Consider the following 15,939-nt stretch of genomic DNA (forward strand, 5'->3'; position numbering starts at 1 on the left):
TCTCCAGATCATAACACGTGTCTTTCTCACACGGTGGTTAATTTTTTAATTTTAATCATCGTTTTTATATTGATCATCACTCTCGTTGAATCCTAAACTCCGGAATGCCTAGCGATACTTTTCAACGCCATTGACGACGCTTATTTTACACTGGTGAATCTCTCCTCCGCCGTAATTTCCTGTTTTCCGATTTCGTTTTTGTTAGTGAAGAAGATGAATTTAGCTTTTAAGTGAATAAGATGATTGTGGTAAAGCTCTTTTTGATTAGTCTCGTGAAATCTTTAATCTGTGCAAGTTTGTTAAATGTGAATGTATAATGAAGAGAATTAGCTTAAAAGGATCAAATCGTGGTTTTTTATATCTTAGCTTAGGCTGATCTGTTTAAGGTTCTCTTGACGGAGTTTGGAATCTTTCAATGATTTTTTTTTTTTTTTTTTTTTTTTTTTTTTTTTTTTTAGGTGAATCAGTAGTGACTGTGTTCTTTTAGTTTCGAGCATGTTATTGGTCGCGAGGAAAGCTTTGGCCGCGGTGCATAGTAAGGCAATTCGTTTGACAACAAGGGAAGTTCATTACCTAAGCTCCATCTTAGTGTCTCCTCCACTTGTCTCCCTTGATTTGCCTGAAAATTGGATTCCTTACTCTGATCCTCCACCTCTTGCTGCTTTTGGTAAGATTGCTCGTTCCATTTTCATGGTTTTATTTATATTACAAGAAAGTTATCTAATTTGTCTGAGTTGACTTCTGAAGTTGTGTGTGTGTTTTTTGTTTCTTTTGTGTATACAGAGACTGAACAGAAGACTGTGGTAATAGATGGTAAAGTTATAGCCGAGGAAATCAGAACAAAGATTATAAGTGAAGTGGGGAAGATGAAAAAGGCTGTTGGAAAAGTCCCTGGTCTTGCTGTTGTTTTGGTTGGCCAACAAAGAGACTCACAAACTTATGTTCGCAACAAAATTAAAGCTTGTGAAGAAGCTGGTATTAAATCTGTTCTGGCTGAATTGCCTGAGGATTGTAGTGAAGGACATATTATTAGTGTCTTGAAAGAATTTAATGAAGACACGTCTATTCATGGTGTTCTTGTGCAGCTTCCTTTGCCCCAAGTATGTTTCTCATTTCTTTCTTTTTTTTTTTTTTGTGTGTGTAATATGAATCATGACATAGTGATGGGGATGTTAAGTGTTGTTGATGTCAAAGGTTAGTTCTATGTTAGGAGGTCAAGTAGTTATGTGTACTTTGTCTTCATATTCTTTTCTGTAGACTTTCTCAATTTATATACTATTCATCAAATCCATTAATTGTGTGCACGCTCGCTTGTTATAACCTGTCTCATAGATCATGGACTCGCTGCATAACATTTTTCCCTTTACGGTTTCCTTTATTATTGGTAGGTAAAGCATCTAATTAGATAATGCGACAGAGCATGTGCATCATCTTACTTGTATAGATCTTTTTCAGGAGAGTGTTCTTGCATTTTGGTGTTTTTCTTTCTTTTTTATTCTTTCTCGTGAGTACCATCAAGTAATGGAAGATATCTTGTACAGCACCTTGATGAATCAAAAATCTTGAATATGGTGAGATTGGAGAAAGATGTTGATGGGTTTCATCCATTAAACATGGGGAATCTTGCAATGAGAGGGAGGGAACCGCTGTTTGTATCTTGCACTCCTAAAGGCTGTGTGGAGTTGTTGATAAGAGCAGGCGTTGAAATAGCAGGCAAAAATGCTGTTGTGATTGGAAGAAGCAACATCGTTGGACTACCAATGTCTTTACTATTGCAGGTATTATTAGTTTTTCATTACAGTGCAAGTGGGTTCTTATGTTTTAGCATTTTGGGTTTTTGGTTAACTATGCATTTGATGTCTTTCCTGAAATTCTTGAGTAGAGGCATGACGCAACAGTAAGCACGGTGCATGCGTTTACAAAGGATCCAGAGCACATTACTAGGAAGGCGGATATTGTGATAGCAGCTGCAGGTATACCTAATTTAGTTCGTGGAAGTTGGCTTAAACCTGGAGCAGTTGTCATTGATGTTGGAACATGTCCGGTTGAGGTATATATAATTTTCTTTAAAGTATTCCTAAATTGATCAAAAGTCTTATATTAGCATGAATCCATTCTGGTAGAGAAAACATGAAACTGAATGATTTTAGAGCTTAAAATGAAGAGATAAAATGTTTTGCCTTTGGATTCTGATATTGTTGCTGGTTAGACATTGGAGCATGATGTGTTATAATATTGCAGGATAGTAGCTGTGAGTTTGGTTACCGTCTTGTTGGGGATGTATGTTACGAGGAAGCGTTAGGTGTAGCCTCGGCTATCACTCCCGTACCTGGAGGAGTCGGACCCATGACGATCGCCATGCTACTATGCAATACTTTGGATGCTGCTAAGCGGATATTCCTCTGATTATGGTATCTCCTGTCTATTACTAAATTTATTTTTTTGAGAATATTAGATAAGAAGATTCCATGTTTGTTGGAGTTGATCACAATCTCTTTTAATTTGAACTATGATGTTTCTTTCTTATATAGACCGCGGTTGATCCTAACTTATCAACGTCTTTAGCATCAAGTTCAACACAACAACAGTTCATGTGTTTTTGTTGATGCTTGTTATTGTTTTCACTGGCTTTTTACAAGATAAGGAAACCAATTTAGTTATGAATGTTAATGGTAGTTGAATCATTGGAATAATGTTGGTCCTACTAAAAGCAGCTGTGGTAGGAGAGAAAAGTTGCGTATGAAGGAGATGAGATGACTCAAGCAAGAGGTGTCACATGAAGGATCACGAAAGATGTGCTTCCTTCAATATCTATCTACACGTCTTTCACCTTCACATCACATTGTTTGCTTTATTAGTTCGGTTAAGATTCTGTTTTTCCGGTTTTATCAGTTTTTTTTTTTTTTTTTTGTAAAACTTGAAAACCATAATCAAAATTATTTGTAATTCACTTTAGTTAAGTTCGGTTTCTGATTCCTTTTGTGATGAATTACATCAAAACTAAACCAAAACCAAAGCCAAAACATAATGTATGTATAGTTTCTATGAAACTAAATTATCTAAACCAAAACAAACCGAACGCAATCACGCAATTTCGATTCGGTTTAAGATGTTTTTGGAAAATAGTGAAAAAAAAAAAAGGGGAAAAATAGGATGCTGATTCCGAGTCTCTAGTTCTAAAGAGGAGAGAACGTCTGAGAGAGAGAGAGATCTGAGACGTCTGGGAAATGTGAAGGAAACAAAAAAAAAAAAAAAAAAAAGATCTGAGAGAGAGAGAGAGAGAGTTTGAAAAATTCTCTGTTTGTAAGCAAAAAATGGTTTGGGAGAAAGAGAAGATCGTCGGAAGTTGTATAGTCGGAGGAGCTGCGTTCGCCGTCGGAGCTTCTTTCCTCCATCTTTTCCTTAAAGGCGAGCTTCCGTTAGGATTAGGTTTAGGTTTGTCTTCTCCATGGCGCATTTTGAGAAAACGAAAGCCTGTTCGCGTCTACATGGACGGTTGCTTCGACATGATGCACTACGGCCACTGCAACGCGCTTCGACAAGCTCGTGCTCTCGGTGACCAATTGGTCGTCGGAGTTGTTTCCGACGAAGAAATCATTGCTAACAAAGGACCTCCTGTCACGCCTCTTCACGAGAGGTCTCGAGTGAATCACAAATTGTTTCTTGTAATTCGGATTTGCGTTTTTTTTTTTTTGTTTAATTTTGATTTCGCGTATGTGTTTTAGAATGACGATGGTGAAGGCTGTGAAGTGGGTGGATGAAGTCATATCTGATGCTCCTTACGCTATTACGGAAGAATTTATGAAGAAATTGTTCGATGAGTATCAGATCGATTACATCATCCATGGTGATGATCCTTGTGTTCTTCCTGATGGATCTGATGCTTATGCACTTGCTAAGAAGGCTGGTCGTTACAAGCAGATTAAGCGTACTGAAGGAGTTTCTAGCACTGATATCGTTGGTAATCTCTTACTTCATCATCCCTTCCGATGTCAATTTTAGCTCATCCTTGAAATCACATCATGTTTGTTTCTAACATTTTAGATTTTGCAATCCGTGTGTGCAGGTCGTATGCTTCTCTGTGTAAGAGAAAGAACCGTTAGTGACACTCATAGTCGTTCTTCTCTGCAAAGGCAATTTAGTCATGGCCATAATAGCCCCAAGTTTGAGGATGGAGGTTCTTCTGGTACTCGTGTCTCACACTTTCTTCCTACTTCCCGAAGAATTGTTCAGTTCTCCAATGGCAAGGTATGCAAGTTTTAAGAGTGTCCTGTCCTCAAGCTTTATGTATTGAGTACTTGTGTTTCTACCAGTTATCTTACTCAGGCAAATAACGTTGACCTTTGAAGGTTTGTATACATAACGCTGTAGCGTCTGTTTGGTGTATGATCTAGTAGGTTGAACAAGTACGTGACCCTTGGTTTTTAATAGCTATGCAAGTGGCTCAGAGCTTACTGTTATTTTAGGTGTTTTGACTATCAAAGAGAACGGGCTCTAACAGCTGCTTTAGTAGTTTTCCTCATCATCATGAGAACACTGTCTAGTTCACTTTTGGTTCTTACCTCCAGGAACTAATTATCAAGTTAACTGGTTCACACTTTCTATGAGTATTTACCCAATCATTGGATACTTTTATGTGCTTATCTATATTTTTCTTGCTAAGTGACAACAGAGATTGCTTTACATCTCGTTTTATGGCCTGTTTCAAGTCATACCCGCTATATGTATCTTAAGCTTGTTTTCCTTGATAGATTCACCCTTCCCTTAGTTCTGTCATTTAGTTCTTTTTCCATTTTCCTTCTCATATTGTATCTCAAATATTCGTGCTTATGATGACAGGGGCCAGGACCTGATGCACGCATAATTTACATAGATGGTGCTTTTGATCTATTCCATGCTGGCCATGTTGAGGTATATTAAGTTAATTTGGTGCATACAACATCCTGTTAAGCTTATATATGAGGATTGGAAGTTTTATTTCTGGTTATGAACTATAAGCTTTGATCACGGACAGCCATTTTCACAATAGTCGTCACAGCTCCAAATCTTCTTCATGAAGAAACAATGCACTAGCCTAAGTTAGATTATAGTTTTAATACGTCCAATTGTATTCTGCCAATATTAATTTCCTGTTCTTAATTTACTCTATTTGTTCAGATTCTCAGGCGTGCTCGAGAGCTTGGAGACTTCCTTCTTGTTGGAATACATAATGACCAGACTGTCAGGTTTATAAGCTCAATTTTGGCAGTCTGCTTAATTGATTGTCTCAGTTGTTATTAAGTTATCTTGTTCTGTTTTCATGTCCTGGCAAGTGTTATGGGGATTGATCAATTTAATTGACGATGTTAGTTTTAGGGAAAAAGAATAGTTCTTGCCCTCCTTCTGGTATCTACCTTAATACTTGAGAAGTTTTGATATGCATAATTGCTTCTCTGCTTAACATCGTCTGACCAAATTGTGCTTGGTATACGTTGCTGTGCAGTGCTAAAAGAGGAACGCACCGCCCAATCATGAATCTCCATGAAAGGAGCTTAAGTGTTCTGGCATGTCGCTATGTAGATGAGGTGATCATTGGTGCTCCATGGGAAGTGTCTAGAGATACGGTAAGCTGTCTATGCACTTTTCCAAATAATACCCAAATGGCTTTCAAGAAACGCTGTTGTTGACAATGATTTGGATATTGCAGATAACGACATTTGACATTTCGTTGGTTGTTCATGGGACAGTAGCCGAGAGCGATGATTTTCAAAAGGTAAAAACAAGATGTGGATGCGAGTTAATGTATATACAATAGGTTAAATACAAAGACGTTTGTTTTCTGAGAATGTGGTTGATGATTTTGACAGGAGGAAGATAATCCGTATGCTGTACCAATAAGCATGGGCATATTCGAAATTCTAGAAAGCCCTCTTGATATCACAACTTCCACTATAATCAGGAGGATTGTAGCAAACCATGAAGCATATCAGGCAAGTTTCTTTTCTTTGCTTACTCTTCTTGTTCTTATAGTAATTGATTCACTTGAACAATGTCTCACTCAAATTCGTTTTGTATTTCTATAGAAACGTAACGCGAAGAAGGAAGCTAGTGAGAAAAAGTACTACGAGCAGAAGTCATTTGTGGTCGGGGACTGATAGAATGAAAAAGCTATATGTTTGGCTTTTCAAGTCCATGTTCGGTTTCTTGCACATCTTATATCTGTGTAATGACTACATAGTAGGATGTTTTTTTTGGATGAGACTCCAACGCTACATATTACGTTTTGTTCTCTAGTTTACACTTTACATAAAGAAGGCACTGATGGTTTTAGTACCAATTGCTTCTTTTATTCTCTTCACTCTTTTGATCTTTCATTTTATCTTTATTCTTTGTTTCGCTTGTTGCAGCAAATAATTTTAGATTGTATATGTTTACATACATTATGCATATATTTTAATCATTAGATTAACTCTCTCTCAATACTGGTCACTCAATATAATCTTAAAGCCAGACACATGAATTTAACCTTCAATAATGTTTTCATCAACAGAAAGAAAGAATCTTGCACTTAAACTAACTCCTCAAAGGTACACTGTAGCTAACTCGCTTCTGTTGAGAATAACTGAGAAACAAGCTCCAGAACTCCCCACATAGGTGCATCATTCTTTATTAGACCCCACAGGACATAAAACATTGATTAGCGAATTTTCAGATGATTAAGATAATCTATAAAACTTGCTTATGTGTTTACTTACAAGATAAACAAGATCAAAGGCCTCACGGTAGCTCTCAAGACTCTTCTCAATGTTATCGTTCCTGGAGAGATAAGCAATAGTTAGAGAAGACCAAAACAGAGAAGAAGCAAAACAGAAGAAAACAAAAAAAAGCTCACAGAAATCCAATAGATATTCGAGTCTCATAATTCAATCCATCAGACATCCTCAAATCCCCCAAATGATCTCCCATAAGCAAAACATTGGTTCGTTTTTTCATGTTTGCATTTTCTTCATCTTCCTCGGCAGTGTCAACACCAAGTCGATCATGAAGTGGAGCAGCCATGTCTAAAGCGTGTTCGTTTTTGTTTAGCACGTGAATTAGCTTTCCTGTATTTGTAAGAGGTGAAGAGACTAGTTTATAAAAGCAAGATATAAAATCAACTGCTTAGTACTAACTAATTTCCCAGAGAGATTTCAGCTTTCCAGAAGGAATACCACAAATATGAGTTGATGAATGCGCTTAAATGAATGACAAAACACCAACCAAATATACCTTTGAAGGAAACTAGCTGTCCATCATCATTGAACACCATCCTGTTCGATACAATCTTCACATTCTTGAAAGTTCTATGAAGGTTCTGCCTCAAAACCTGGTAAGAAAGTGAGAATGTAACAAAACCACATTCATTATAGAGGCACCCAGAAGTGACAGAATAATACTCCTTTAGTGTCACCTCTTCAATGACATCAGCAAGTCCAGCTGAAAAAATCAGAACTGGGATCTCCTTTTTCTGAATCAGATTGCAAATAAGGTCGACTTAGACAATGATACTTGTTTCTTTCAGTATTGAAGTATACTTGCAAACATGAATTCATCCTTGTTACCTCCAAAAATTCAAAAAGCTCAGTCACACCTTGTCTAAAAGCTATGGAGGAATCCGCAACAGATTTCTTGATTGCCTCATATGTTAAACCTCCCTCAATGAGAAGCTCATGAGTTTTACTCCACCTCATCACAAACAACAACAAGTTTCTCAGTTTTTTCCCCCACCAACAAGAGTATCAAACGCAATTGTGATTGATAAGAAGAAGAGTATACATACCATTCTTCCATGAGTTTGGTTTTCTCATCAACAGGAATCAGAGGAGAAATCTCTAGAGGATGATAGTGATCATATAATGCTTGCCTCTTAGCATCGTAATACGCGTTTCCTTGCTGCAAGAGGCCATGACTGGCTATGTATATATAAAGGTTTCAGCTTTACTTGGAATTTACTTAGTGAGAAGAGAGAAGATTACAATTGATCAAAGTGTGTATGATGAACATACTCTGGCCTCGAAGTCCATTGACTCGGTATCTCGTTAATGTCGCATCGAAGTCTGCAATGACCTTACAAAATTGGCAGAGACCAAACGACACAAAGTTATAATCTTTTGAGAGCAAAAAAAAACTTGGACATAGATTCCGAGATACAGTGGGAATTGGGAAAGACCTGAAATTTGGAAGGACCGGCGTCACGAATCAGGTTGATTTTATCGGTGAGGGCTCGAGGATGATCCATCACAGTGTTGGCAGATAGATTAGACTGCTCCATTGGACTCTTGGCCAAAGAGTTATTCTGAGAAGAGAGAAAAGGAGAAAACTTTATACGGACAACGTCTCAAATTTTAGAGTGAAAGAGAGAGAGAGAGAGAGAGAGAGAGAGAGAGAGAGAGAGAGAGAGAGAGACTCACCTCGTGGCCGAAGCAACAAAATGAATGTGTTTGCGAGTGAGTACGGCGACGGACGACAGAGATACGAATTGACGACGGCGCGTGAAAGCGCGTGCAGCAGTTGATAATGAGCATCAAGCAATAGTGTCAGTGAGCACTTTTATAAAATGCATTTACACTTTTATCCCATTCTTTAATTCTTAAGCTTATACAAACTACAAAGTACCGAGCACCATTTTTTTGCTTGGTAAGAGAGATTTAAATCAAATCAAATCAAATATTAAAAAGGGTTATCAAAATTCTCTTGCCAAAAGCTTTTAGGGTCTGTTACTTGAGTTTGTTTGCAAGTGATGAGATAGTGTTGATGATGTCAAAGCTCCCACCTTTGTTTGAAATAGAGAGTTCTCTCCATGTATGAATGATATTGAAAGGTCAATGTTTTCGTTGACTTTCACTTCATTTTTAGATGAGTTCTCTGTTCTGTTGTTAAATGGTAAAAGGCAATTTATGACAAACAAAATTAGCTCTATATCTATAATAAGCAAGTTGGAAAGTTTCGGTTTTTGACTCTAAAAGATTTGTGACCATTTAGAATAACTTTTATACAACAAAAAACGAGTTTATTGCTCTTCTTACTTAAAAGCATTACATTGAACATTTCACTGCACATATTGTAAATCTCACTATTGACAAAAGTCTCCAACCAAAAAAAAAAAGAAAAGAAGTAAAAACTATGCAGCAAATGAGAAGAAGCCGATACTAAATCATCAATCACACCACACAAAAAGTGCATGTGAAGAAGCTTAGAGAGGCTTGAAGTAGAGGTGATGATCTGAGAAGAGAACCCTAAAAGCTTGTCTGCATCTACACTTCAATCTAATTACAAAACCATCTCCTGATCTCTCTATCCTCATCCCTCCTCCACAATCTTCTTCTTCTTCTTCTTCTTCCACTTCTTCTTGTTCCTTATGAATGATATTTCACAGTAAACTTATCAAAAACAGTAATTGTGTAATCTTAAAGACTAAAAAGCAGAATTATTAAAGAATAAACATCAAACCTCATAAGCATAGTTAGTCTCTCCACGATTCATCTCCTCTACGCAATGGTTAACCTTGTTCATCGTCTGTTTATAACCAAACCCGATTCAAGATTCTTGATTAGCATTAGTTAAAACCAGAGAGAGAATAACTATATAACAAACCTCTGTATCAGAAGCAGACGGCGTCGTATCTTGCTTCTCCGAAACAGGGCTTGTGAGATTCGGGTCATGAACAGAGGAAGAAGATTGGTTGTTCTCCGGGGAAGTGAATAGAAGAGGAGAGGTTAAAAAGATTGGTTCTTCTTGAGTGGAGAGTTTTCTTCGTTTGGACTGATCTGAATCGTCGGAAACAGGGGAGGCGCGTTTCAACGGACGTGTGATTTCATCGGCGGGTAACAAGGATGGGGAAGGAGAGTAGTCGTAGTAAGGTGGAGAAGTGATACGGAGGAGAGAGAGATCAATGTCGTTGACGCTCAGATTATGGTTACGGTCTATAACTTTGTTTTCCCTCATCATCATCATCATCATCTTCTTCTTCTTCTTCGTTACTCTTCTTTTGCTCTGCTTCCTTCACGAAAAATAAGTTTTGAGAATGAAGATTATTAATCACGTAATCCTTTTGCCTTTGGAATCTTGAAGTTGCGTAGGCTTTTATAGACTCGGTTTAAAGATTCCGGTTCAATTTCGGTTCAAATTAACGGTTTACGTAAATTACAATTTATTATTATTATTTTTTAGTAAAATTCATATAATCCACACGCGACGTCTTATTATTACATTAAATTAAAATCTACGCCGCCGTGATGAGTGTCGCCGGCGTCTACCGTTTGACTCTTTCTCTCCCGCCGGTACTCGTTTTTTGTCTCTCGCTCACACGAAACCATGATTTTTTTAGATAAATTAGTAATCTTGCTGCTCTGTTTCCAGATATGTTATCTCCATACCTTCAGCATTCCCGTTAATGGGAATCACACTCCATCTCTGCTACCACACCGCTACTCTGTATTCCACCATAGTCGCCGATTGGTTACCTCTTTTTGTCACAAAGTTTGTATTTTTATTATTATTTGAGAATACTTTGGTTCGAATTCGAGCTGTGTCTTACCTCTCTCTCTCTTTGTTTGTACTTTCTTTTAGGCTTCGAATAAATCTGATGCTGAGGCTGAGCCTTCATATGGTGAAGGTATTCATAGTATTGAGAGTTTACATCAACGATTCAGTTTATGTATCTTCTATACTCTCTGGTTGATACACTCCTTTTTGTGTTTCTTCCCATGTTTGTTTGTTATTGAATTGAGTTTTGACGCTGTCTTCACTTACCTTTTCTAGGTGAAATGTTGGATAAGAATGGGACAAGCAGGAGCAACCCGTTCGTTTCAGAAGAGTATGTGATATACTACTAAATCCTTGCTTTGGTATATACTTTTCTAATGCCTCTGTAATGGCGCTTATGAGTTAGAAAGTATGACTGTGGCTGGCTACCATGTTAAAACTACTTCATTCTTTTCATGTTTTGTTCAAGACTCCCACAGAGAACTGAGTATTGCGGTTTAATGTTTATTTTATGCTTTTCATAATGATTTGCCTGAGTTACTTTGGTTTCCCACTTCTGTGGTGATCATGAAAAATGTCAGTTGTGTTTCTGATATGGTCTATCCAAGTATTAGATAAGATAGGTCCGGTTCTGTTCAATGTGATTGAGATATGCATTGCAATGGAAAGATTTGGGGAATTAATATAATCTTTAAGATTAGAAATATCTCTTCCTTTTTCCTTTTGATGATTTTGCCAGCGTGGATGTGCTGCAAAAAATTGCAGGCTTCTCAAGAAGTTGAAGAGATATGGACTCTCTGGAATATTATCCTATGGGTTACTTAATACGGTATATTACTCCACAGCTTTCCTCTTGGTGTGGTGAGTAGAATAGAATTCTGACAGTAAAGCTACATGAACATTGTTCTCCATCATAACATACATGAGCCAGAAACAGTGACGATTATCTATATGTATATAGGTTTTATGTGGCCCCAGCACCGGGAAAAATGGGTTATCTTGCTGCGGCTGAGAGGTATGGAATATTTTCAGCATTTTCCTAGTGTTAAAAGGACGTGAGAGATTCGTGTTGCATGCAGATTTCTTAAAGTGATGGCCATGGTCTGGGCTGGAAGCCAAGTTACTAAACTCATCAGAATAGGAGGGTAAGTAGCTAATATAAGCTTCTTACTCAGTTAGTTCTTTATAGCTTAAGAACATCATTCTGCTCTCATTCTAGTTTCATGGGTCTGAGATGCCTTTGAGTGAGCTGTTTAACTGCATCCTGCCAGATCATGATGATGCAGTTGTAATTAAAACCTTTCGTATTGTCTCGCCATGATAGATTTGCAGACTATGGCATTCTTGTTTTAGCATCAACAATCAAAAAATCATTTGATTTGCAAAGTTCATAATAAGTGTGTATTAGTAGGTCCTGAAAAAGTGCCAAGTACTTCAACCTTTTCATGTGTAGGTTTTAGTAGAGATAAGTTTGTTGTTTATAGATATTGGTATATCGCTTTAAGATGCATGTGGTGATGAAAAATGTACCTTCATTTTGATCCTTTGGCGCAAATCTACCTATATTCTTTTCAAATAACAACAACTTTATTCTCGTTTTAAGTGTGGAGAAACATGTCTAAGTCTTAGGTGACAAGGTAATGCTAGGGAAAAGTGGTCATATTATTAGTAGATAATCTGTTATGTAAGTGAAAGTGGTTCAAAACCAGTTATAAACATAGTAGATGGATACAGGACAGTTGCACTTGCACTTTCATTTCCAGTTTTGATTATTGTCGATCTTATCTTGTTGTTATGTTGTTACCCATGAAGAATGTTGATGTATGCAGGGCAGTTGCACTTGCACCTATTGTTGATAGAGGATTGTCGTGGTTTACAGTAAAATGCAAGTTTGAAAGTCAGGGAAAAGTGAGTGCACCAGTATTTCTCTGAGTAATACATATGTAGATAATGATGTTAAAAAATTGATTAACTAGTAGATAATGATGGTAAAAAATTGATAACCAAACCAGTGGATGCATTGCTCTTTTGACAGGCTTTTGGCGCATTGGTTGGGATATGTCTTGGTCTGGCTTTGATGCTATTTGTCGTTGTGACACTGCTTTGGGCATAGCACAGTACATTAAGTACGGGTTTTGGCTTTTCTTGTTTAAAAGAGATAATATGTGTAAGAGATAATTTCAAAAACATGGGAGCAAGCAATGTTTCCAGAGAATTTCAGTCTCGCCACGGAGGCCCACCAATTTTTGTTTGTTATTTTTTCTTAAAAAAAAGGAAAAAAAAACTGGGTTGCGAAGAAGGCCCAATTGGAGCCCAAAATGGAGTCAGCCAGCCGGATGGATCAGGAGGGCAGGGGAGCTATAAATATAAAACAACCGCGTGGAAGAAACCTAAGTACAAAAATCGACGGACCAAAAGCATCAGAAGCCGAATTATCCACAAACCTTAAAGAGGACCAAGGAGACGATCATGCTGTTGCACTATACCCGTCGCAGTAGGGCTAAGATTCTAGAGCAGATGAGCAAACCTATGCCTACTATCAGTGTAATCTTATTTTATTTTTGTTGATGGGAACTTATGATGGACTAATAATTATTTGATTTTATCTTCTAACAATATATATATATATATATATAACGATTGATTAGCCGTTCGAGGCCAAGGGTTCGATAACATACGGTTTTTGTAGACTGCGGGAAGTGATCTGTAATGATCAATCTCCTTGTTGTAGCTTAGTCAATCTTTATGCTAAGATGGGACTTCATCGTTACAATTTGTTTCAGGTCTCTTCTTTCTTTCTTTATTATACCCACATGACATGAACATGAACATGATGCTATCTTTATATAATCCTCGCATTACTTACGTTAAATCAATGTCTGTCTTGATGTATTAGGGGACAAACTATCAGTTCATTCTCGTAAAGAAGTACCACTACAGATTGATTATTGCTGCTACCTGTTACTACATAACTTTGGTTGCAATGGATCCATCTACCTCTTTGCTCCACACTTTTCATATTAGAATCGGTGAACGCAAAATTGCCGGATTTGTTTTGTTGTGCAATATTGTTAGAATCCGAGGTAAAAAGAAAACTCTGACTTGTGTTTTGATGTGCAGTATTGTTCATTTGTTGTCTACAAGTCTTCCACTTGCTGATTTAATCTTGTATAGGGGAAACCAATAAGGACGAGATCATTTCATGCGACTGGCCAGGTAGCATGCCTGAGTGGCCGACAGAGGATCCTTTCGACAAGAGAAAGCGATTTTACGTGGTAAGATTATTATTATTCTTAAGACACTCTTTGACTTTTGCTTTGTAGTTATGATATTTTTTTTTTTTGGGCAAATGTAGTTATGATATTTATGTTTTGCTTTTTGTAGTTGAACAAATCAGAGGTCCAAGACAATGACTGGATTCGTCTTTACTTGGAACTTGCAGTCGCCAAATATAGAAGTACCAACATGGATCCTGATCTGTCCGACTTGAAGATTGTGAATGTGGCTATAGATACTAGCCAAGATCTCAGTGAGGGACTCAATGCCAAAAATGCAACTGTCTACATAAGTTACAAGGACTCGTGCGAGGCTCGGGTTGGTAAGGATGTTGATCGCATAGCTGTAGTTAGAAGCACCTTCTGTGAGCGTACAGGACACTTCACTCTCATGGGTAGGCATCAGAGTTCAGAACTTGTACCAAAAAAGGGTGCGGATCAGAGTTCAGAAATGATACCAAAAAAGTGCAAGTATCAGAGTGAGAATGACTCGTGTGAGGCTGGGGTTGGTGAGGATGCTGACTGCATTACAAGGAGATTCAATGAGGTTGGTGAGGATGCTGACCGCATTACAAGTAGCTTCAATGAGCATACGTGACGCCTCAGTCCCATGGGTCAGCAGAATCTGAGTTCAGAAAAAAGTTTGAAGTATCAGCGTGTTATCCGGCGGCGTTTAGGCGTCGTCAAACGGTGGCGGATTTTGAGTCTTAGGTGGCCACAAGGCATACAAAAACCATGGTGTTGGCTTGGCTCATCGTCAGCACAAGACAAGATCCGTTTGAAAATGTATGTAAGATAGTAAACTATTTACGGAGGGCGTTGTGGATATGCTTTTCTTGTTTAACAGCTAAGTGTAAGAGATAGTTAAACATGGGAGCAAGCAATGTTTCCGGAGAATTTCAGTCTCGCCACGGAAGGCGAGCAATCTTCATTATAACCAATTATAAAGAACAATGTCACCAGAGGGTCATACACTCATACTCATCAAATCCATTTATATCTACAATTGCTACACCTACTATACATGCCCTTATAGACGTTTTGTTGTCCTTTATGAGTGTAGCAAATGAAGTGATACATTGGCGTCAGTCCATACTAATGTGATTTTCTATACAAAAATAATATTTAAGAATAAGCTCTGTAATCATGTACCCAAGTAAATGTTAATATGTGTATTTAACTAAATGAAATGTTCATATGTCTATTTCTTATTTAAAGTAATATATATATATATATATATATATATATATATATATATTGTTTTTTTCTTCTAATCAATCCACACATTAAAGTATTAAATACTAAAGTATAATTTACTTTTTACGCAATATAATTGTATTTTTAACTAATATAACCACATATACATTTGCTTATAAGTGTTGTTCATATCATACTTATTAACTAGATAATAGTATAATTTTAATTTAGTTTGAATTTAATTTGTAAAAAAGAGTAGGTTAAACGACATTTTTAACATTCACAGTTAGTATGGTGTTATAGAGTTAATTATACTCCACCACAGCAAGTATGGAGCTCAGCAATTTTTTGTTTTTGTTGTTTAAAATTAGCTTATACATATAAATTAGCTTATATCTTATACAAGACGTGACGGAGTTAATAACAATCTGTTAACAAGATAAAATAAATTTATATATTACTGTAATCGACAGTCAACGTTAAAAGTTCAACTGGTCCAGTTGGCGGAATATCAAACAATAACTGCGCGAGGTTCATGTCTCGAGTAGTATAGCATATTTGTTTCAAGGAGTCGACCTCGTGAACATTTTTGTAAGTTACAAGGACTCGTTCGAGGCTCGGGTTGGTAAGTGGTAACTGGTAAGGATGTTGATCGCATAGCTACAGTTAGAAGAGCCTCTTCTGTGAGCGTACAGGACACTTCACTCTCATGGGTCGGCATCAAAGCTGACCAAAGAGGGTGCGAATCAGAGTGAGGACAACTCGGGTTGAGGCTGGGGTTGGTGAGGATGCTGACCGCGTTAGAAGTAGCTTCAATGCGCACACGAGACGTACACCTTAGTCCCATCCCATGGGTCAGAATCTGAGTTCAGAAAATAAGTGTAAGTACCAGCGTGTTATCTGGCGTTTAGGCGTCCTCAAACGTGGCGGCTTTTGAGTCCTAGGCGGCACAAGACAAGATCCA

The 15,939-nt window shown here is 37.5% G+C and overlaps 6 protein-coding genes across 20 annotated transcripts; 4 read left to right on the forward strand and 2 right to left on the reverse strand.

Annotated features, from left to right (window-relative positions):
* The first annotated feature begins 12 nt into the window (after positions 1 to 12).
* LOC104782308 (bifunctional protein FolD 1, mitochondrial) lies at positions 13 to 2,977 on the forward strand. Of its 11 annotated transcripts, none has more exons than XM_010507207.3 (7): positions 13 to 153; positions 488 to 667; positions 784 to 1,100; positions 1,542 to 1,778; positions 1,883 to 2,050; positions 2,242 to 2,411; positions 2,532 to 2,977. In XM_010507207.3, the coding sequence occupies exons 2-6, from the start codon at positions 496 to 498 to the stop codon at positions 2,404 to 2,406; spliced, it is 1,059 nt and encodes a 352-aa protein (XP_010505509.1). In that variant the 5' UTR covers positions 13 to 153; positions 488 to 495; the 3' UTR covers positions 2,407 to 2,411; positions 2,532 to 2,977. The 11 variants fall into 11 exon arrangements, with proteins under 11 accessions (XP_010505509.1, XP_010505510.1, XP_087367844.1 ...); XM_010507208.3 differs by having other exon boundaries at positions 2,677 to 2,977; XM_087511718.1 differs by having other exon boundaries at positions 2,712 to 2,977.
* Positions 2,978 to 3,026: 49 nt separating this feature from the next.
* LOC104782311 (ethanolamine-phosphate cytidylyltransferase-like) lies at positions 3,027 to 6,316 on the forward strand. The gene is made up of 9 exons (XM_087511710.1): positions 3,027 to 3,637; positions 3,726 to 3,961; positions 4,067 to 4,248; positions 4,840 to 4,911; positions 5,158 to 5,225; positions 5,483 to 5,603; positions 5,687 to 5,752; positions 5,847 to 5,969; positions 6,063 to 6,316. Exons 1-9 carry the CDS (start codon positions 3,315 to 3,317, stop codon positions 6,132 to 6,134), a joined length of 1,263 nt encoding a protein of 420 aa, XP_087367836.1. The 5' UTR covers positions 3,027 to 3,314; the 3' UTR covers positions 6,135 to 6,316.
* A 93-nt stretch (positions 6,317 to 6,409) lies between these two features.
* LOC104792673 (uncharacterized) lies at positions 6,410 to 8,795 on the reverse strand. Of its 2 annotated transcripts, none has more exons than XM_087511719.1 (10): positions 8,430 to 8,795; positions 8,189 to 8,314; positions 8,025 to 8,085; positions 7,799 to 7,931; positions 7,581 to 7,704; positions 7,430 to 7,486; positions 7,249 to 7,345; positions 6,872 to 7,082; positions 6,735 to 6,795; positions 6,410 to 6,643 (listed from the first exon to the last, which is right to left on the reverse strand). In XM_087511719.1, the coding sequence occupies exons 1-10, from the start codon at positions 8,541 to 8,543 to the stop codon at positions 6,578 to 6,580; spliced, it is 1,050 nt and encodes a 349-aa protein (XP_087367845.1). In that variant the 5' UTR covers positions 8,544 to 8,795; the 3' UTR covers positions 6,410 to 6,577. The 2 variants fall into 2 exon arrangements, with proteins under 2 accessions (XP_087367845.1, XP_087367846.1); XM_087511720.1 differs by having other exon boundaries at positions 7,799 to 7,927; positions 8,430 to 8,576.
* Positions 8,796 to 9,104: 309 nt separating this feature from the next.
* LOC104782313 (uncharacterized) lies at positions 9,105 to 9,991 on the reverse strand. Its single transcript, XM_087511721.1, has 3 exons — positions 9,612 to 9,991; positions 9,469 to 9,542; positions 9,105 to 9,373 (listed from the first exon to the last, which is right to left on the reverse strand). The coding sequence occupies exons 1-3, from the start codon at positions 9,976 to 9,978 to the stop codon at positions 9,212 to 9,214; spliced, it is 603 nt and encodes a 200-aa protein (XP_087367847.1). The 5' UTR covers positions 9,979 to 9,991; the 3' UTR covers positions 9,105 to 9,211.
* Positions 9,992 to 10,198: 207 nt separating this feature from the next.
* LOC104782314 (uncharacterized) lies at positions 10,199 to 12,746 on the forward strand. 4 transcript variants are annotated; one of them, XM_010507216.3, is made up of 9 exons: positions 10,199 to 10,298; positions 10,378 to 10,497; positions 10,588 to 10,633; positions 10,780 to 10,834; positions 11,269 to 11,364; positions 11,465 to 11,518; positions 11,583 to 11,648; positions 12,333 to 12,411; positions 12,539 to 12,746. In XM_010507216.3, exons 1-9 carry the CDS (start codon positions 10,254 to 10,256, stop codon positions 12,614 to 12,616), a joined length of 639 nt encoding a protein of 212 aa, XP_010505518.1. In that variant the 5' UTR covers positions 10,199 to 10,253; the 3' UTR covers positions 12,617 to 12,746. The 4 variants fall into 4 exon arrangements, with proteins under 4 accessions (XP_010505518.1, XP_087367089.1, XP_087367090.1 ...); XM_087510963.1 differs by having other exon boundaries at positions 10,202 to 10,298; positions 10,588 to 10,675; XM_087510964.1 differs by having other exon boundaries at positions 10,209 to 10,298; positions 10,378 to 10,476; positions 10,588 to 10,675.
* Positions 12,747 to 13,116: 370 nt separating this feature from the next.
* LOC104782315 (UPF0725 protein At3g25080-like) lies at positions 13,117 to 14,754 on the forward strand. Its single transcript, XM_010507218.3, has 4 exons — positions 13,117 to 13,286; positions 13,400 to 13,586; positions 13,678 to 13,778; positions 13,888 to 14,754. The coding sequence occupies exons 1-4, from the start codon at positions 13,257 to 13,259 to the stop codon at positions 14,374 to 14,376; spliced, it is 807 nt and encodes a 268-aa protein (XP_010505520.1). The 5' UTR covers positions 13,117 to 13,256; the 3' UTR covers positions 14,377 to 14,754.
* Positions 14,755 to 15,939: the final 1,185 nt, after the last annotated feature.

Source organism: Camelina sativa, chromosome 4 (assembly GCF_030686135.1).
Source record: "Camelina sativa cultivar CO46 ecotype springtype chromosome 4, ASM3068613v1".
Classification (NCBI taxonomy): domain Eukaryota; kingdom Viridiplantae; phylum Streptophyta; class Magnoliopsida; order Brassicales; family Brassicaceae; genus Camelina; species Camelina sativa.